This window comes from Miscanthus floridulus, chromosome 3, assembly GCF_019320115.1.
Source record: "Miscanthus floridulus cultivar M001 chromosome 3, ASM1932011v1, whole genome shotgun sequence".
NCBI lineage: Eukaryota > Viridiplantae > Streptophyta > Magnoliopsida > Poales > Poaceae > Miscanthus > Miscanthus floridulus.
The window spans coordinates 18,437,543-18,459,342 of record NC_089582.1 but is presented as its reverse complement, the minus strand read 5'-3'; the positions used below and the strand labels follow the sequence as shown (position 1 = coordinate 18,459,342).

The window sequence follows — 21,800 nt, the reverse complement described above, 5'->3', positions numbered from 1 at the left end:
CGGCAGCAGCAGATACCTGCATGTCTGCATCAGAATGTCAAAAAATCGTGGTCACGCGCCACGACCGAGGAATTTAGCAGCGCTGCATCAGGAATCCACGCACTGTTTTTTTCTCGGCCTGCTTGCAACACAAAGCACCGAGGGAAAAGAAAAACCCAGTCCGGGCCAACATATACTCCTCCAGACACAAATTAGGAGCAGATCAAGACCGGCTTCCCAGGCCATGCACAACTCCACATTTCAATGTCATCCACTCATCCTGCAAAAACTGAACAACCCCTCCTGTATATCACAATAAGCATCTCAAGAAACCTGGCACCCAATCCATCAGACAAGGAGCTTTCATGCCAAAGGGTTCTTTGTTCTGTCCCTATTTTATTTTTGTTTTATCTTAGTCGTCCAAAACACCAAAACGCATAAAGCAGTACTGGTGCAGGGCACTGCGAACGTTTGCACCGCACATTATTATTACAAAACGCTGGTTCTTGTTTTACGGGAACCGGAACAGACCACGGCGTAACGCTTTATTCCAGACACGCCAGGGTTCTCCACTAGTCTAGCTGCAATTCGCGGAAAGGTTTTTGCATCCTTGTAGTGAACCCTGAATTGCTGCGACCAGATTGGTTCACATCAACGGCGTACGCGACTCCTTGCAACAGGGTCATCCTGTGTTTACCGTAAGAAGATATGGTTAGTACTTGACTGAAACCTTCCATCTGTTGTAAGTGGAGACGGAGCAGTGGTTGATTAGACTAGAGGCAGCTGACAAATCGAGAGCAAGACTCACCTCGAGGCAGTGGTCGAATGTCCCGTTCTTCAGAGCCTCAGGAAAGCTAATTTGCAGTGCCCTAAGGGCCCTGCAATGTAGAGGGGAAGATATGGGGATCGCGCATGCAAGGAAATGCCGCATGTTACAATTTAAGTTCCTATCTAGTATGCAAATGACAGCACTTACCGGGGATGATCAGTCAGCCTGTGGTAGCAACAGATGATGTGCTTCAGCAACCTGGTGGAGGGTTGTTCAGCTAGTGAAATCGCCATGCTTTGTAAAACAGAGGCTAGCGCAAAGAAACGTTCCACGGTGAAACAGATGTACTGTAACCCAGCTTCATCCAGCACAATCCTTTCGACAATGTAAGTGGCCACCTGCATATGCATTTGACTAATTAGTGGATTAAAGCAATGCTTACCAGATTAGTGCAATTTCCATTAACTACACCTGTAATGAGAGACTTAGGCTCCCAATACTCAATTTGTCATTTATGCAGATGAGATGTTATGAGATGTTACAAAGAGGTTAGCTACATTTATCTGCCAACAAGAATAGGAGTCATCTCCTACTGTTCTCAGAGAAAATACACAGAACTTTGGTTGACAGATATATATACGCTACGGAAATTAGCAGCAAATGGTACTTGCTGAAGCAACAATGCCAACAGTTTTTGAAGTTTTTTCATAAGCCTCATTTTATGCTTTGAAGTCATAAGGAAATTTTAGGGCTATCTGAGAGAAGCCCAGTGTAGGAAAATTTGATCCTGAACACCTGCTTGGCTACATTCGAGAACATAAAGTGCTTCATAGTCTACCTCACCTAAAATATGTAAACTATATAAACTGTTTGATATGTTGGAAGAGGATAGCATACCATACCATGCAAAGTAAGGTAGTAAAGATACTGAGCAACACATGGCTAATAACAAGTACAGCCAGTAGATGGCATTAATGATCTCAATCAAGAAAACTTTAATTATAGCATGCCAATTTAAATGGTGGGGACTGTGAACTTACGCCACATGATTGCAAGATTGTGTTCCATGCAAATTTTAGACAACCAAGCATACCAGCGAATACAATAACATGATATGGGATGGCTGAGCAGAGGCAAAAGATGAAAATAGTTCACGCAAAAGACGATAAGACATACTGTTTTTGAAAGCTCTTCGCCTGTTTCCATGATTCGCAAGCACAGAGGAATGATTTCACTTTGCAGCAGGAAACCGATGGCTTCAGTATCATCTGCCTGCATGTATCAAGACAAAGAAGCTTCTTTCTCATTTGCAGAATTAGTGTTTGATGAAAACAACAAATGGATCTTGGCCATGAATTTATCGCGGTCAGGTTAAGTGCTCCCCTATTATCCGAATAGGATTGAACGCGCCAAATGTTCCCACTGAAAGAAACACATGACCAACGTTCCAGAAATCCTTAAACATCCTCGCATGTGAGAATGTAATCATGTGTTCCTTCTGAATATCACAAGTTACATGGCATTGCTTTGCACTAGTGAAGTGACAGAAGGCCCAGCCCCCCAGGACTAGTGAAGCAGATCCAGGCTGAGTTGTGTAAAATTAAGTATAAATTACCTTAACAAGAGCACCAATCACACCTAGACTGGTGAGTCGCAGGGACTCGAAAGATCTAGCATTGCTGACAGTGTTCAAGAGTGGGTATAGGTATATGGGAATGTAAGCTGCAAAAAGAAAGGATGGAATGAGAGGGAGTGAAGAATAATGGTGACATATCCAGGAAACAAAGTTTATTAGTACTATAAAAAAAAGGGGCGTACCCAATGCAAAGAGCTCCCGCTCTGTGCGGGGTCTGGGGAAGGGTGTTAGTGGCAAGCCTTACCCTCGCCTGTGCAATGCGAGGAGACCGCGACTCGAACCCGGGACCTTCCGGTCACAGGCGGTAAGACTATCGCTTGCACCAGGCCCGCCCTTCAAAAGTTTATTAGTACTATACAAGTAAAAAATCCATAATACTTCAGAAATTTTATTACAGCAACTAACATAAACCAAAAGTGTGTCAACTGTCAAACACTATATGACGATGTGGCAAAACTTTAGTTCGGTGGTTGTTCAGGTCAGGTCCTAGTTCTATAGTCAGTGGCGCACTAGTTAATTTCCTCTGTGTGGCGTGGTATAGTGTGGCAGAGTTTGTACTTGGTTTCTTGTTCTTCTACAATGAAATGATACGCAACTCTCCTAGGCATTCGAGAAAAAAGATAATGTGGTAAAATACTAACATCGGATAACTAACAACACACCTTCAGTACATTTCAGCTTAGACGTTCAAAAAGTCATGTTCATTGACATTACCTTTTAGAAAGGAGGTCCTAGTCTCAGGGTGTGATGCAACAGACTGCAACAATTTTAGGAGTGAGGGTGAACAAAACATACGATAGAAATCTAATGTTCATAACTTAAAATGGATAACAACAAACAGAAGAAAAAAATCCCCTTTGCAGTGCAGTATGTCATGGGAGCAGACAATTTTTTCTGCTTAAACCCATTATTTCTTAATACCATACCTGAAGAAGTGCAATTGCGTTGCATACTCGGCTCGATGCACATGCCGTTAGTGTTGGGGGTGAAAGTGCAGGGTAGACTGACAAAATTTCCTGTTTTTTTTCAAGTCGTCAAACATACTGAATGAGACCAAAAGACTGACCTAAAAGATCAATTTAAACTTCGAGAACATATATTAACAAAACTGATATAGTCATGAAATCAAAGATTGAATCAAGATTGCCTGAACTAACAGACTGACGATAGGTTAGTACATACCCGGAGCAGGATAATAATTGATCCAAAAGAGTGCCACATCAGTGGAGCCAAATTCTTAAACATCTCCCTTTTCTGAAAAAGTTACAAAAAGAACATTACATACCAAATTTGTTGCCATGTTAACGACTCAACATGCATCTACTATTGTTCAGACCAGCACCATTACTGAATCAATCAGCTACAAAATGAATAAAAGTTTACAATGGAATGAGTTCACATCCTTAGCTACTTAGGAAAGCGATAACTATGGGATTCAAGCAATTAGCATGTTAATACACATATACAGGAAAATAATAGTAGTTTCACAAATTCAGAGCAGCTCAAACACAAATCTGATTCACTAAAAATAGTTTACACTGCAGTTCATATAAATGAATGGGGGGTCAACTATCAAAAACAAGAAACAAGTTTATACTTAACTATTATATATAAGGGTGTTCCATATATAAATAAACACATCCCTTCTGTGAGCAAACTCCTAAATTGCAACTGAAATTGTTGCCCAGTATATGCAATGAACCACCAGCAGTTCAAGATTTTTCAGCATTACAATGTGCAGTAAGCTACAGCTGGCATCTGAACAAAAAGAGTAAAATTCTCAAAGTTTCATAAATACACCAACTCCTTTCAAAGCACATATATTACTCTTTACTATACATAAACATCCTTACAACCACTGCCTATGAATGTGGCAGCTTGCTCTACTACATGTCAGACAAACAAATAGAAAAAAGATCATGATTTTGCAGTCCCGAAGACCACTAACACAAATCAAATCGGCACTTTTGTTGATCAAAATGTATTACATCTCAAGGATATGAAACAACTAATTTATGCATGGCAATCCGCCTCCAATAAACTCAAACTGGACGAAACCAGGTCTCCTTAATCCCGATGAATCTATACATGCGCTAGAAAACCAGCTATGAACCAAAATTAAGAAATCATACATACAAAATACCTAAATTATTGTGATTTCCAAATCTGAGATCAAACAGTATTGCCCTTGGCAAACCAAGAACCGATTGCCTTGATTATACCCAATCAATTAAACTGAACTATTTAAATCTGGAAAACCACAAAGCATCACAGATGCGAACTTCAGCAGCTATCGCAACAAGAACTCCTGGCAAGAAACCTCACTAGAGATCGAGGAGGCCAGATCTTCCAACACAGGGATGTATAAACAGCAGACGAGGAAAGGAAAAAGAGGGACCTTGGAGAGCTCAGCGAGGGCATTTCCACGCAACTCAGGTTCGTAGAGGTCGCGCAGAAGCCGCTCTTCCGGCTTCATCTTGGTATCCTTCTCCGCCTGCACCACGGCGTTGCAGCCTCCACTGCCTCTTGCCACGGAGGGAGGAAGGTGAGGCATTGGGGAAGGAGCAGGTGTCGAAGATTTTCCGTTTCAAAGAGGCGAAGAAATAGAAGAAGGCTATCATTATTAGATTTATTAATCTATTTAAAAGACCCTTATACCCTTTTCCCGTTGTTCTTATAAGGTAAAAATAAATGCATCCTTATATTTACCCTTTCCTTTGGGTTTTGTTTCTGTAATAAAACTTATCATCCGTTTTAGCTTTTGTACGTTTCATATTTGGAATGCTCTGTACACTGCCTTTTTGGATGATAGTGCTTTGGGTGCTTGGGATTGTCTTAAGTGTAAGAAATAGCTGGTTTGCTATGTGAATGAATATGTATCTCTGATCATGGATGTAATCAATTACTTACTGCAATAGCAGTACACCATTCACATTTCCTAAGCTAGTATTATATGGCTAGATTGTTGGGCTAGGAACAGCAAGGGTTGGAGGCGTACTTACCCTTTACAAGAGGCTCTGAGTAACCTGTTTACATGGAGATACTAACTCCATGTTTAACTCAGAATGTTCTTCCATATTCATCTTATAGAGTCGGCCCTACAATTTGACTAACAGACTGCTTGTTCTTCTCCCAAATAGGTAGCAATTCCAAAGCAACTAACTCAAAACAAACTTCCTAGCTAGGACATTTCAGACAATTATGGATGTCTGAGCCTGCTTCTTGCATCATGCATATGTTTTTCTACGAATGTGTCCACAACACAGTCCAGTAGTAGTCTTTCAAGTATGGCTTTGTGGACCAGTGATTTTGTCACTACATGATTTAGGGAGTATAGAGGTGGCCATTTTAAAGCTTCATAGCAAAACATATCTATATGCTATAGCATCCTCTATAAAATTGCAAAAGTCAGGGGGGCATAGCCCACTAGCCCCAATGAAGCTGCTACCTTAGACAATTCACTTTGTATGCACCCTATATTAAAATATCAACTCAACTGACTCCCTGAACCATTCCAATTTGTCCAGTTCACCCCCTAATGATTTTTTTCTCCTTTTTGTTACTCCTTGATGCTACAGAGGGATGGAGATATTGATGCGGACATTAGCCATAGGATCAAAACAGGGTGGATCAAGTGGCGACAAGCATCTGGCATTCTCTGTGACAAGAGGGTACCACAAAAGCTAAAAGGCAAGTTCTATAGAACGGCGATTAGACCGGCTATGTTGTATGGAGCAGAATGTTGGCCTACAAAGATTCGACATGTTCAACAACTGAGTGTTGCAGAAATGCGTATGTTGCGATGGATTTGCGGTCACACAAGAATAGACCGAGTTCAGAACGATGATATACATGATCGCCTAGAGGTAGCACCAATTGAAGAAAAACTTGTCCAACATCGGTTGAGGTAGTTTGGCCATGTCCAAAGAAGACCTCCAGAAGCACCAGTGCATTGTGGAGTCCTAAGCCAAGCTAATAATATGAGGAGAGGTAGAGGAAGACCAAAATTGACATGGGGGGAGACAATAAAAGGAGATTTGAAAGCTTGAGATATACCTAGAGATCTATATTTGAATAGGAGTACATGGAAAGCAGCTATTGAAGTGCCCGAACCATGACTTGGGGCTCTTGGTGGGTTTCAACTCTAGCCTACCCCAACTTGTTTGGGACTGAAAGGCTATGTTGTTGTTGTTTGTTACTCCTTGTACAGGTTGTATATCGGGTTATGGGTTAATAGATGAGATTTCTAAAGTATGTTAAGAAAAAACTTGAAAATTGTTGTTGTCGTCTTTCACACATTGTCATGTCTCACTAGTCAAAGTGTCGGGTTCATAAACCCGGGGTCCCTCGGGGACCGGCTTCTGCGTCAAGGCTCGGCCCAAGAGTCTAAAAACAACAGGGCAAAGGGGCGGTCCAGCAACCGACCGGAAGGCCAGGCCCAAGAAGAGCAACGCCCGCTCGTCGGCTACTTCGGCCCACCTATCCGACCGGAGCGCTCGATTCGGGCTCCAGCCGTCTCCGGACGGCCTCTCCGATCGGAAGGCCTGCCCCGAGCCCTACTTCCGACTCCGACCCCGCGTTCCTCCGACCGGGGCTCGTAGGAACCCTGCTCACCGCTCTTCTCTGACCGGCGCACTCAGAGCCGACTAGAGCCATCCGACCAGGGACGCCCGCTCGGTAGGGACCAGAAGCACGTGCGGAGAAAGGCAAGGCAAGGCTCGCAAGTCAAAACCACTGTACCAGAGACCATACCCTGCACGGAACAGTAATCTGCAGCCACCTGACACAAACAGTATTGTAGGCGCCGACATCTCCCTCTACAGTATTGTAGGGACCGCTAAAACTCCCATACGGTAAGGCCCTCCACGTGCCTCTGGGCATCGATAGCGGTATGGGCGCCAGGATTTACCGTACCAGGTGAACATAGCGATACTCCTCACATGCCTATAGACATCAAACAGTATTTGCAGGTACCGACGTCCACCGTCCCTGAAGAAGGCAGCACGACCTCCCGTATGCATCTGACATTCTACAGTGACATCAATAGTGTTGTAGGCGCCTACCATTATCTGCTACCCGCCGGCGTGGGCAACAAGGCTCGGTAGGCGTGGGCAACAAGGCTCGGCAGCATACGTACCCTCACCCTCTCACTTGTAAAGTCATCCCCTTCATCTATAAAAGGGGGTGCGCTTCCTCCAACAAAAAGACGGATCCCAGTTGATCAGGGTTCCTTGGATCGATAGCTCACAACCACAGAACCGCTAGGTTCGGACCTCAAGCACCCGCTTGAACACTTAGCTCATAGCGAAGTTCCTGTCACTCTCGGCCCTTCCGACCGGAGCCGACCGGACCTCTTGCACACCCCATCTTTCTCCCTCTCGTTTGTAACCCCACTACAGACTTCGAGCACCTGGGCTTAGGAATAAAGTCACCGACCGACCCCGACTGGACGTAGGGCACGTTGCTCGAACCAGTATAAATCCTGTGTCATTGAGTGCTAGGCTACCTCCGATCACAACGTACAGCAAAACTATAAATATTCACTAGTTGGTCACTTTCTGCACCGACACAAAGTAATATAAAGAGTAATACTCCCAAGTCTTAACTGATGGAAATAATCACAAAATTTGAACCCGAGACAACTTTTACGAGGAGAAACAAAAAAACACAAATTTCATTAGGGGTGATTTGATCTAATTTGATTACTTTGTGGGAGTAAATCAAGTCAACAATCAACATTTTGTATAGGTGGCTGAACAGACAAACAGAATAGTTGGAGGTCGTAAAGTCTAAAGTGCACTTTTTCCTTAAAATTAGTTTTTTTATAAACAAAAAAGGTAAAGACAACTACACCTATGTATTTTACGATCATTCAGTAAGCATATGTACCTAAGGTTTCTACATTTATTTTACATGATCAAGGACCAATATTCTCAAATAAGTTGATTGCTTACTAGTTAATCAATAAAGGAAGATATATTATTTCATCGAAACTTATGATAGGTAGATTATAGAAAACCACATATATAAATTGGTAAAAGACTATCTAACCATGTTATCATAAGTCATCTGAGTTTGAAACAACTCAGTGCCAATTAATTCTGAGATATTATGTGAAATGAATAGGAGGTGATGAAATAGGCTGTCTAGAGGAGAAACAAAATTAACTTGCCTAATTTCAAATAGGCAAGGGCCTAATGTTTTTGATCTAACAGATCAAGAACTGAAGGCATGCCACAGGTTCAAGGTCTTTAGGACTAGGAGCCTCATTGTTCGATATGATGCATAGATTCAACAATTCTAAATTGTTTGTAAATAAATGATGGAATGCAACACCAGTGACAGTGAGCGATAGGGTTTAAATAGCTGCAGGGACTGATTCCATGCATGAAACAACACTAGGAAACTTCACATGATTCTGCACTGGCATCCAAAACTACCATGGACAGTATCAAATCAGACTGCTATTTCACAGACAAGCACTTCATTTAGCTGTGAACTACCACTCTAATGAGGTGTACATGCAATATATTAGCTGTAACTGTAAAGAAAACTGAAGTCCTCAGGTCTTACCAATGGGTGTAAATCTCATCCGCCGCATCCGGACATTAGTCCTTCGGAGGATAAATATTAGGCCTACATCAATTTTACATGCCAGACTCGTGTCACTATGTGTACTGTAACACTATGTGTGAGTAATAGCAACATCCTACCTTGTTGATAATGTTGAGACTAACACTTCGTCACTTCTAACTTGAAACTCGCTGATATCAAAGGGCGAGCCCGTTGTACCCCCAATACAATTTAATGAATTCTTTCTCTTATGTTAGCCCTGTGTAAAATAAATAACTTTCAGTTGCTCCTCTAATTCCTGATAAAAAGCTAGGAAAATAGCAGCCTAGTAGAAAGATAACGAGGGTTTCACCAGCAATGCGTTGGGCCATTGGTGTCAGTCAGATGCATACCGTCCGTGTGGCGTCCCCTGCTCGCTGAAACAGACGAAACCGCCACTGCTCCCTCCACCAAATTAGTGGCTCCGAGGATCAGACGCCGCCACCTCGCTGCCGCCCACTCGCCGCATTGCCGCGCCGCCGGTCGACGTCCACCATCCGTTTCCGAAATTGGATCCTCCCCCAAGCGGCCAGGCTCTAGGAGGTAGGCGCTCGTGGAACGGCTGCTCCTCCCGAAGCCGCCAAGCGCTAGCCCGAGGGATGGAGAAACGGCTACTCCTCCCAGATCGAGCCGCTCGACTGCGCTGCATCGAGCCCTCCGTATCGAGCGCTCGCCCAAACAGACCGAAGGGGCCAGCGCCGCCAGCCCTCGCACCGGAACTGGGACGGCCGGCTCGCTCCTCCACCGGAAGTTTGGCGCAGCGGATAAGCCGCTGCCGCCGCGAGACGCGACACGGCCCGTACCAAGCGCCGCATTGCCGCGCCGCCGCGCGCCGGCGATGGGGGTTGAGGGATATACTGCGCTTTTCCATCAGCCGTTGGACTGAGTTCTAACGGTCCAGATTGGCCCTTTGACCCGATCAGAGCAAACACCCGCTGACACACACGCACACGGCTCCACAACAAAACCCCACTTTTCTGTCTTCTCCCTCGGTCGCCCGCGTCTCCTTCTCGTGATTTCTCTCGGGACGGGCGCGCAGCGCCGGCCCGCCCGAGCTCCCCGACGACGACGCCGACGCCGACGACGCCCTAAACCGGTTCTGGCGGCGGTTCTGCCCTCCACCGCAGGCCGAAGTTAACCTCTCCGGAGCTCAACGCCAGCGCCTGCACCGCCCAACCACCCGTCTCCCACCCTCGGCGGGCGCGCCGCCCGCCGTCCCGCCCACTGTCCGCCACCACCGCCGGACTGGCAACTCTCCCGGCGATCCGTCTAAGCCCGGCAGTCTCGCAACTTCAGGTAAGCCCGTAAACCCCAGACCCCCAAATCCCCATCCCCAATTCAGTTTCTTATACGCAAGAAATCAGTCGCGTGAAGACGATTAAAACTCATTTATATATCTATATCTATACTTATATATCTATATCTATAGATAATAATAAAGAGACAAAATTTTAAACTATTTTTTCGTCTTTTTTTTTGTGCGTCTTCCTCTGCCTACCGCATAATGACTCGTTTCTTTTGTTCTGTTAATCCGTGGATTATTTACATATTTATCATAATTACGATGAAAGTGGTATAAAAAATATGCATATGTCAGTGATATAAATATGTAAATGCCCCGTTATCCGTCTACCGGCCCTGGTGGACAAGACGAGAGGGATCGACCGGTTGCCGTTGCTCTCTCGTGGCCATGGCCGTGGCGGCGGCCTTCCCCTCCGGCGCCCTCCTCCCCACCAGCCCCGGTACCCACCTCGCCCCGTTCACTCTGCGCTTCCCCTTCCACCTCCGCCCACGGTGCGCCGCCTTGGCCGCCGCCACACTCCGCGAGGTCTGTGCTGGCCGCGTCCCGGACCACGTCCTACAGAGGTGAACACCGCAACCAGACGTGCCGCCAATCCTTTACCATGCCATTAGCTCACTCGTCGGCGGAGGCAAAGGCAACACCTAGAAATTCCGGGGGTGGTTTCATTTCTTGATTGAAAAAATAGAAAATTGGTTTCAGGGCTGAGGAGGTTGGCTATGTCGTTCCTACCTAAAGATGGCAATGGGGCCCCGATCCCCGATTCCCCGCGGGGAATTCACCTATTAGGGAACGGGGATGCAGCCAAAATGCTCTCCACGGGGATGAATTTGGTAGAAAATCATTCCCCGTCGGGGATCACGGGGACGGGATGGTTTGGCTGTCCCCGGCTCCGATCCCCGCAGACCCGCCCCGTCAAGCAGTATCGCGGCACCGCGCTTCAGCAACCAGGCGACCAGGCCCATGTAAAGGCCCAGGTACTGGCTGAGAGTATATATACGCGCCATCAAACCCTAATTCCACACTCCACAACCCTATCCATTCTCTCCACTCCGTAGAAGCCGGCCGCCGCTCGCTCTGTGCGGCTGTGCGGTGCCCCTGTCCGCCTCCACCAGATCTCTGCCCAATAACACGTAGTCTCAGGCTCTTGACGAGAACGACGTGTCCGGCCGCGGTGTCCCTGGCTCTCTCCGTGTCCGGCTGCCAGCATCCCTGGAGGCCGGTCTGCAGCCGCGGTGTACTCCCTGCGTCTCTCCGTGTTCGGCTGCCAGCACCAGTCTGCAGCCAGTTTGCCTCGCCGGTTGGCCTACTGGTGTTGCTAGAGCTGGAGTAGTGTGTTCTCTTTGCTTCTTTGTGTTTGTATCCTATGCCTGTGTATGTGGCTAGGTGCCTTGAAATCTTGTGATTTGTGCATATATCGCTATGTTTTTTTGCTCTGTGTGTGCTGGACGCCTCGAGAGCTAGTGTGCTGTTGTGCTAGTACAAGTGCAATGTTGCTGCAGCCTTGTTGCCTTGCTATTGGAATGGATTGCTTAAATTTTTTGTACCGTGAATCTGTGATATATTTCTGTAAATTTTCTTATGTTTCTCAAATTTATTTGATACTGAGTTCGGGGACGGGGATCCCCGCGGGGATTAAATCCCCGACGGGGAACGGGGATGGAGAAGAAATGTTCCCCGTCAATGTTCACGGGGACGGGGACGGGGAAAATTCTTCCCCGCGGGGACGGGGATGGTGGCATATCCCCCGACGGGGAATTCCCCGTTGCCATCTTTATTCCTACCGAGGTGCAGGAGCAATCCCTGCCGCTTCTGCTGTCCGGCCAGGATTGCATTCTCCACGCGCAGGTAGTTCTCTCCCTGACTCCCTCCTTATAAGCTTTCTTGCTCGTCTGTTTGCTAGACTAGACCAAGAGTTCCCTATTGCGCGATACTGCTGTGGCCTGTTATGGCATTTCGCATTTCACGGTGTAGACAGGCTCCGGGAAGACGCTGGCCTACCTCCTGTCCGTCTTCTCCGCCATCGACTTCAGCAGGTCCTCGGTGCAAGCACTGGTTGTCGTCCCCACAAGGGAGCTCGGCATGCAGGTGATTGGCTTTGATTTGATTGCCGGCTCGATTGCTTGCTCGGTGCAACCTGTCTGTCTGATGTGGTTTCCTATGGTGCTCCAAGGTTACCAAGGTTGCTAGACTACTCGCAGCCAAGGCCTGCACCGTCATGGCTTTGCTTGACGGTGGTATGCTCAAGAGGCAAAAGAGCTGGGTCAAGGTAATAGTAGTACTGACCATCTCTTGCTGGATTTATGTTGATGCCTGATTACCTAGGACCATTTTGATTGGAAGTGGCTATTCAATGGTTAGGTCCAGATCGATCTTATGATTTCAACGTATATTTATGTCGCTACGATATTCGCGGTTGTGGCATGGTAGCAGAATTCACTTACATCATCATGTAGAGGGTTTGCCATGTGTTTGTGATAGAATTGTTGATAAATTTACAGGCAGAGCCCCCCGCAATAATTGTAGCTACTGTGGCAAGCTTGTGCCAAATGGTCGAGAGGCGCGCATTCAGCCTTCAATCCATGAGAGTGTTAGTTATCGATGAGGTGAGCTCATCGCTCCACTTTCTTAAGTCTTGAATCTAATTACTGCCAGAGTTTGCTCCGCCCACTGATGCTCTGTAATTATACTTGCCAAGTGGGCTAACCTTGTTGTTTCCATAGGTTGATTTTATTTTTGGGTCATCAAAGCAAGTCAGCGCTCTTCGCAAAATATTAACCTCTTATTCAGCAGCTTCGAGTCGTCAAACCATATTTGCAAGCGCATCGATCCCTCAGCACAATTGCTTTCTGCACGACTGTGTACAGCATAAATGGACCAAGGTTGTACTAACTTCTTCTACTGAACCAATTGCTGTTTGCTTTTGTACTTCAAAGAAGGCTAATGTCTTTTTCCCTTTATCATGGTATAGAGCGATGTGGTTCATGTTCATGTCCACCCTGTACAGCCCATGCCTTCGCACCTGTGTCACAAATATGTGGTGAGCATATCAAATTCTCTTATAATGATTGATGACCTTGTATCTAGTTTCTCGTTTACCTCACTCATACAAGGACGTTCCATTTTTCTCCCACCCGCCTGTGACCGGAAGGTCCCGGGTTCGAGTCGCGGTCTCCTCGCATTGCACAGGCGAGGGTAAGGCTTGCCACTAACACCCTTCCCCAGACCCCTCACAGAGCGGGAGCTCTCTGCACTGGGTACGCCCTTTTCTTTCAACCATAAGCACTTACCCACAACCATGCTCACCCACAGGCTCATTGTTGTAAATTATACTAATGTTCTTCTTGACAATTAATTTTGGGATGCATGGCACTTACTCAACATCACCTGCCTCTAGGCTTGCCACATTTCTTCTAATTCTCAACTGATCCAATGCATATAGAGGCAACCTGTTTTTTCTTCTTTCCCATAATTAGTGCCTCCTGGCCATCTAAGTCCACAACCAACCTCCTTTCTCCCAAGATTTCTTTTCAATCTCTGTCTGAATCTTGGTGACTATGACAACACAATCAATGTGCAGATCTGCACCAAGAAGGAAAGGTTGCATGTTTTACTATCCTTGCTTGAGAGGGATGCACCAAAGTCTGGAATCATATTTGTTGCTGAACAGGTACTGGTGTACATGATGTTCTTTTGGTACCATACCATGTTGTGTATATAGTTTCTCTAGTATCTTGGGATTTTGTCATCTATTTTCTGGGGTGCTTCCTCAGTAGAGTTGTCAATAGGCCAGGTGATCTTATGACGGCCAGCAATATTATGTCAGATGCAAATTCAATATAGTCACAATAAAGCATTTTGCCGTCTCTATCTGCTTATACAGAATGATACAGAATAATGCATGATGCAGTGCGCTGTGATGCTGTAATACCATTCACATATGTGATGAGTTGAGCGAATTTGGTATCTGCACTTTGGCAAGCTTGTTTATTATTTTTTGAATTACTACTAATGCCTGGGAAAGTTCTTGCAAAATCTATACCCCAATTATCATTCATCATGTAAACACCAAGATCCAGGCCCATGATGACTTAGTGGCATTGTCTGAGGTATCGGCAGCATCTACCAGTGCATAATTTCGTCATATTTTCAGTTCCCATATTTTCTGTCACTTCCTTTTTAAAAGCTTTGGATACTTTGACATTTATAAGTAATAAAACTGGTTTGTTCACCAACAAAGAAGTATCTATTCATCACCTAGTTCTGAGCAGTTATGTTGACGGTGAATGAATCTTAAGTTCTTGACTAGACCAAAAAGAAGTGGTGTATCACCCGCACATCTGCATTCTGTTTTGTAACTCTAAACCTATGTTCTTAGTCTGAGAGATCAAAGAAGGCTGGAAATCCTCCGTCAACCACCGTTGTTGCTGAGTTCTTGAGAAATGCATATAAGGGAAGCCTAGATGTGCTGCTGCTGGAAGAAGATATGAACTTCAATGCTCGAGCTGCCTCGTTCTCTGTAAGTGCTCTCCGAGTTCCTTGTCAGAATCCCCCAGCATCTCCATTCTTTGTATTGACTATGAGATTTGTGACCTCTGCAGGAAGTGAAGGGGAGAGGATTCCTGCTGGTTTCAACAGACATAGCAAGCAGAGGGTTTGACCTTCCTCAAACCAGCCACATATACAACTTCGACCTTCCTAAGACGGCGACCGACTATCTGCACCGTGCTGGAAGAACCGGGAGAGAACCATTCTCCAGGTTGGAATGCGGCGTGGCAACCCTTATAACAGAGGAAGAGCACTTCGTGCTACAGAGATTTCAGAATGAGCTCAAGTGCCACTGTGAAGAGCTGCCCCTTGAGTCAATGTTTACGTTCTCTTGGGCCTTGTTTAGATACCATCCAAATTCAAGTTTTTTCACTCTCTCCATCACATCAATTTTTAGCCGCTTGCATGGAGTATTAAATGTAGGTAAAAAAAAATAACTAATTACACAGTTTAGTTGAAAATCACGAGATGAATCTTTTGAGCCTAGTTAGTCCATGATTGGACAATATTTGTCAAATAAGACGAAAGTGGTACTATTCATCGGGTTGAAAAAAGTTGCAATCTAAACATGGCCTTGAGCTCGGATGTGGATACTAGCCTTTTCTTCCCTTTTTTGGTACTGCTACAGGAGATCGATTTTTTTCGCACTCGCTCTGAGCATCTATCTATACAGGGAGAAAATCTACAGCATTTGTATCTTATTCGATTGCATATCCATTTTTCTGGTTATGTACTTATGAAATGATCTTGAATCATGACAAAAGTTGGTCCAGAATTGTTTTATCGTCTCGGAAAACGATTTAACTAAACTACAACCATGTGTAGCTCGGTCCACTGGACTATAGCTTATTAAACAACAGCTGTTATTGTTCATTTGTCACTTAAACCAGAGCACGATTATATATAAAGGCACAAAGAATTCATGTCAAAGTCAACGCTTTATCTAGTCATTCATGTGAAATTATCAACAGAAGAAAGCAAAACCATATTCCACATTCAGTACGGATAACATGTTGGCAGCCATGGTACTTTAGCATTTTTTTTACCAAATAAATATCATTAGATTAGTTATGAAATATATTTCTTAGTGCTATTTAGACGCATAAATATTGACTAGCAAATATGCCCGTGCGTTGCAACGGGAGAAACAAAACGTTCAACTTATTCGCTTTAGCTTGCTGCATAGCTGTAGCGGCCACGACAACTTAATTTGTATAGGTGACTTGATGCTTCGAGTGGTTGCTGCAATAATTACAAACAAACGGGTCTGTTAGTGGAAACCAGGATGGCAATGTTAAATATTTACTTTTGTATTATTTTTTTATAAATTTAAAAGCTATACTTTAGTGTATGATGATCATTGTATCCATATAATATAAGTTAATATTGTCAATAATATGACAATGTTGTATTAATTTTGTATTGAATTAAATTACTACCTAGATAGGATTTTTTTCTTTCATCAGGGGGTACTAAAATATTTACTCGCAAGTGTATTCTAACTTTAGTTTTTTATACTATCCATGTGTTGGTAGAGTTTGATATCCAAGTTCAGTGACTTATTATGAGAATCCATAAACAAATATGTAGTTTTAATATCTTATTAAAGTGAGCATGGGTTGGTCGTCATCGTGTCACGCGCTTATCAAGAGTTGCACTCATATATGCAAATAAATTAAAGATTTGCATTGGTATACAGATCGCTTGGAGAAACATTTATTTTGATTAGATTGAATGAAACTTTGCTTAAGATTTCAGTTTACGATTTAATTGGTTAGACTATTGACTGATTCATATTATAGTAATAATTTATATCTAATTAAAACTAACAATTTAGTAATATAAATATTTTTTATTAAGGGTCAGAGTTTCAAAAGTAATACTGTATTTATTTTTTACCTTTATCTTTATACGAGAAAAGCATAGTTCTTTATTAGAAACGAATAAACAAAATAAAATCACGGAAGAGGCAGTCACGGACACCACCGTGCACGAGCGGGGTAGACACCCCGACGGACAATACGGAACATGCACCAGCCGGAGAAGGAAAAAAAAAAAGCAGAGATTGAAACGAAAAAAAAAAGACACGGATAGAGCGATGGTAATACGGACAGAACACGGATTATGTTGGACGAAACGGTGCGTTGCAGCGAGAGAAAAAAAACTATTAAATATTCATGCAAAATGTTAACGTGAATAGTACATATCTACTTATATTTTATGCTTTTATAATTTATTTTTTAATGACCATCACATCCATAACATAAGTTAATGCTGACAATAAATAGCAATGTCCTATTAAACCTGTATCGAATTAAAATACACCTTGGTATATTCTAACTTCTATTGTAGATGGCGTAATTATTTAGATATAAATATATCATAACTTTGTAGCTTTTTCATATTATTCATGTGTTTCTATGACTCAATATAGACCTTTATAGTTTTTGATGCATCATATCAACCTCCGTAACTTTTTTTGTCGATGTGTTATGATTGGTTTTTCCACCAATGATTATGGCGGAAGATCTCTCTTGATTTTTCATATGGCAGCCCTCATCAGGAATTACATAAATACATTTTTTAGATTTCATTAAACAATAGTCTGCCCAGGATTCCGGTCCATGAAATAATTATGTCATTGACTAATCCATATTTTAATAAAAAAATAAGTTTTGTTTCTTATCAAAACTACGTCAGATGATGTAAATCTTTTTCCACAAAACTTAATGCGCAAACAAACATAATAAGTACTGAAAAGTAGGGATTATGCACCGGGCTTACCTTGGGCAGGGACCGGACAACGAAAAGTTAGTGAAGGCTTCGGGAACACCGAGGACGAGGACATCCTCCGTGTATTCCAGGTCTGCCTCTGGCATGTTCTCGGTCATCGCCGAACCTATATGCATGCAACATATGCAAGGATATGATTTAACACAAGGATGATTTAACACACCTATAGACAAAGCACAACTTAACAAGATTCATAACATCTATGGATAGATCACATTTTTACGAAACTAACAAAATTGGTTTGGCATTTTTTGATTTCTTCTATGATTTTTGGTGGATTTTGCAAGATCTCGGTTTTTATAGAAAAAGAGAAAAACAAAAAAAGGGAAAATGTTTGCATGGGCTTGGTCCAGTCCACAACGAAGCCGGCCCAACTGTAATGATTCGGCCTTGGTCGAAAAAGAAGACCACCAGGAGAGGCCCACTCATATTTGGATATTTTGCATCAGGAACCCTGATCTATTTTAAAAACTATTAAGGTCATTTTACCTTTTCTTTCTCTCTAGCATCTTTACATCTGGAACCCCGTAAGTTGTTTACTGAACGTAGAAATATGCTTAAGAATTTTGTGTTGTCTGTCGCTTCCTCTGTTTCGCTGACTTCAGATATTTGGTCTGGTAATGCTAAGGAGGACTACGTTAGTGTTGTTGCTCATTATGTGAGTGCTGATTGGGAGTTACAGAAAAATATTATTAGTCTTAGGTTGATTGAGGTGAAACATACCGGTGAAAATATTGCTGAAAGAATTGCTTGTCTGATTGAGGAGTATTGTCTGATTGACAAGATTTTCTCTGTAACTCTAGACAATGCTTTTCTAATGCTAAGACTATGAATATTTTGACACCTATATTTACTGGTTATTTGGGTCCTGATCCTACAACTGAGCATGTAGATCCTTCTAATCGTAAGTATAGTCTTGTGCATCAATGTTGTGCTTGTCATATCATTAATCTGATTGTAAAATCTGGTTTAAAGAGATTCAAACATTACTAAGAAGATTTTAGATTTGCCATTAACTTCTTAAATTTCTCTAATCAAGTACTATGGGGAAGAATCTTTAGAGGCCCTAGATCTGATATTGTTGGTCCTTCCCTTGTCTCTGCCCCCACTTCATCTTCATCTGGTTCTGCTATTTGTGAGCTCTTAGTTTATCTGGACAGTGACAATGTCACTTCATATGAAGATAATTTTGATTTACTTCTCTGGTGGCGTGACCACAAACTAACCTATATAATCCTATCTATCATGGCTAGAGATATTATGTCTGTTCCTGTTTCTACTGTCTCTTCAGAATCATGTTTCAGCTTGGCAGGAAGGATCATTGGAGAGCGGCGACGACGTTTGTTGTCTAAAATTATAGAGATGCTGAGTTGCATAAAGGATTCGGAGTTAGGAGAAAGAAGGTTACAGCATGCTGTTGACAACCAAGAGTTGGAAGACTCCTTTAAGAATCTGTATCTCGATGTAGATGAATCTGGGGCTGCTGCTGCTGCCGGTACATCTGGGAGTGTTGCTGGTACTTAGTGTGACAGTGAGACTTGAAAGTTGAGAGAGGAGAGAGTGATCTGTTATCTATCTGTTTGTATCTGTAAACTGTAATCTATGTACAAGACCTTTGAACATGTTTAAGACTTTATTAAGAGCTATGCTGCACTTTTTTTTCTAGGGTTTATTACAAGTATGAGTTTACCTAAAAAGATTTTTAATGAGGCAGCATTGCATAAACAACTCATTTATCTTAATTGCCCGTTGTTTCATTTGATGCCTTTTGGTTTGTTGAATTTGGTCATTGTTTGTTGAATGAGTTAGACTTGTCAATTTTGATTGTGAATGTGAAATTTGTTAAGTGCTGGATGAGAGAAATTTTTTGAGGTGATTTAAGGTAACTGGACCGTGGGCTGGCACGGCCCGCAGATCTGGCCGTGCTCAGCGGGCGGACGGCACGAGGCGCGCATCCGAGAGGCCTGGTTCCGTTCGCAGGATCATCCCTTGTCCCTAAGCTAAGCTCCCTACAATCAGCATGTTTGTTTGGTCGTATTTGGCTTATAAGCCGTACCTTTTCAGGCAACGAACAGTTTTTTTTCTCACACTAAATCAACCAACGGTACTTTCAGCCATGGCTTATCAGCCAAACGAGCCCAAACGAACAGGGCGAATGGCAAGATGCCCGCAATTTGAGCAACAGTTGAAAGAGCCTTCTCTGCTATGAATATTATCAAGACCGAGCGAAGAAATAAAATGAATGATGATTGGCTGAATAGTAGCATGATATGCTATATTGAGCGGGATTTGTTTGCATCGATTGAAGATGAAAAAAATTATAAAGCGCTTTCAAGGCTTAAGAAACCGTAAGATGAATTTGCCAAACGAGGGCTCAAGGTGCGTGTTGTTTACTTGTATTAGTCTATTTCAATACATAATGTTATCTTGCTTTATAAATGGTTGAGATGTTGAAATTTTTTGTGTAGAATTGAGGATGTCGGTATAAGTGGAAGTGGTGTTAATTCATGAAGACATGTATGTTTCTTTTTTTTGTCATGGAAGACTCGTAATTTGATACTTTTCTACCTTCAATGTTCTACGTATTGTTTGAGTCTATTGGTTGAACACTTGGACGGGGTAAAATTTTAAGTCCTATATTAGTTAGCTGGGCGGAGCCCGTTTCTGGATCCGCCACTGCCTTAACCCTTTCCTGCAATTCATCAGCTTCTTCATCCATTTCTTTAGCCTCTTCCCGTCGCCTTTTAGCTGCTTCGCGGCGACTTCGAATCAATGTCTCAAGATATTTGATTGTATCATCCGTAGAACTGCCCACGTCAATGCGGACAGAAAACAAAAATATGAAGAGAATTAAATGCAAGACAGGCTTCTTTTTTTCCATAAGCCCGATTTTCTCAGGCCTAGCCTAGCTAGACAGAAAGGAAGAAAGACACATGAGATACAGTTGTAGTGGAAAGAAAATTGTACGGATGAATGCTACGAAGATCCTGTTCCGACAATTGTTGTCTCTGTTCGAATTAAAGAGTGTAATACACGTCAGTCTATGTTGCAAGTGTGGAGAATAATTAATTGTAATCATGGATAGAACAAAGCGTTAATTTCTCCTCGTCGCGGAAGTAGAAAGGAAGGTACAATTTTTTGTCAGTTGCATGCATGCAGTTTTTGGAACTCAGTTAATCAATTAATCCTGACATATTCCACAAATTTAATTCCCAGTTACATAACTCTCACCATTGAACCCCGCGGGGGTGGAGGCATCTTGACATGGTCGTCCTGAGACCTGCACGTATACATGGGAATTCGTTAGTGATAACATAGCTATACCATGCATGATCAATTAGATTCGTGTTTTCTTTCATTCCTTTCATGACGGTTGCCCTTTTCTAAAAACTGCCGGTTGCCCTGCCGGCCGCTTCCCCATCCAACAACGGCCAACACACCGTGTATTCACCACCAGAGAGGGGGAAATACCTCCCTCCCACATAAATCAACCTTTCTTGTTCTTTTTTTTTAAATCAATCTTTCTTTATGGAAATTATTGTGCTTAATTGCAGCCTGGAGCATATGGATTACATGAAATCGCTTGATTTTCAGGAGTCCAACCATCTTTTTTGGGCTGGAAAGTCAGCATCAAGTTGGAGTTAACCTTTATCCCATAGAGTGAAAGACAAATACAAACCTCGTAGAGATAATTGGTTCAACAGTCTAAAATAGAACGCTTCTTTTTGCTGCTGTGCCTTCCAGGGTTGAGTGGACCGACGGCGGCGCAACACCGACGGCGGCTGTGCCTTCCAGGGACGCCCAGGCACCTATGGGGGTTGCTGCTGACGGCGTCCCGGCACACAATGCAGCGGCAGATGATGGCCAGGAGGCAGGTGAAGATCGTGATCAGTGCATCAACTGATCATCCATGGTGTTGTGTCGTGTGAAGATCGTGACCAGGCGGACCAACAACAGACGGGGACGACCCTGCGGCCTTGACCACTGGACGCCATGGAGCTCCGGCTGCGGCCGCTCGACGTCGTGGAGGTCCGGTCACGGCCTCGACGCCCGTCCTCCCCGCACGGCTGCTCGACGCCATGGTGCTCCGGCTGCGGCCGCTGGACGCCGTGGAGGTCCGGTCGCGGCCTCGACGCCCGCCCTCCCCGCGCAGCTGCTCGACG

General features: G+C 43.7%; 2 protein-coding genes across 10 annotated transcripts; one reads left to right on the top strand and one right to left on the bottom strand.

The window, feature by feature from the left end:
* Window positions 1-309: 309 nt before the first annotated feature.
* LOC136541429 (uncharacterized) lies at window positions 310-9,849 on the bottom strand. Of its 6 annotated transcripts, none has more exons than XM_066533282.1 (12): window positions 9,310-9,849; window positions 9,098-9,216; window positions 8,958-9,020; window positions 4,783-4,907; window positions 3,567-3,638; window positions 3,311-3,400; window positions 3,099-3,141; window positions 2,364-2,470; window positions 1,925-2,020; window positions 956-1,146; window positions 788-857; window positions 310-666 (listed from the first exon to the last, which is right to left on the bottom strand). In XM_066533282.1, the coding sequence occupies exons 3-12, from the start codon at window positions 8,983-8,985 to the stop codon at window positions 631-633; spliced, it is 858 nt and encodes a 285-aa protein (XP_066389379.1). In that variant the 5' UTR covers window positions 8,986-9,020; window positions 9,098-9,216; window positions 9,310-9,849; the 3' UTR covers window positions 310-630. The 6 variants fall into 6 exon arrangements, with proteins under 6 accessions (XP_066389379.1, XP_066389378.1, XP_066389376.1 ...); XM_066533281.1 differs by having other exon boundaries at window positions 9,350-9,849; XM_066533283.1 differs by lacking the exon at window positions 4,783-4,907 and having other exon boundaries at window positions 311-666; window positions 9,350-9,822.
* A 163-nt stretch (window positions 9,850-10,012) lies between these two features.
* Window positions 10,013-15,534, top strand: LOC136541427 (DEAD-box ATP-dependent RNA helicase 58, chloroplastic-like). Of its 4 annotated transcripts, none has more exons than XM_066533278.1 (10): window positions 10,013-10,292; window positions 11,906-12,144; window positions 12,275-12,384; window positions 12,470-12,565; window positions 12,798-12,902; window positions 13,020-13,178; window positions 13,268-13,336; window positions 13,877-13,966; window positions 14,675-14,815; window positions 14,898-15,534. In XM_066533278.1, exons 2-10 carry the CDS (start codon window positions 11,967-11,969, stop codon window positions 15,279-15,281), a joined length of 1,332 nt encoding a protein of 443 aa, XP_066389375.1. In that variant the 5' UTR covers window positions 10,013-10,292; window positions 11,906-11,966; the 3' UTR covers window positions 15,282-15,534. The 4 variants fall into 4 exon arrangements, with proteins under 4 accessions (XP_066389375.1, XP_066389374.1, XP_066389372.1 ...); XM_066533277.1 differs by having other exon boundaries at window positions 12,271-12,384; XM_066533275.1 differs by lacking the exon at window positions 10,013-10,292 and having other exon boundaries at window positions 10,865-12,144.
* The last annotated feature ends 6,266 nt before the right edge of the window (window positions 15,535-21,800 follow it).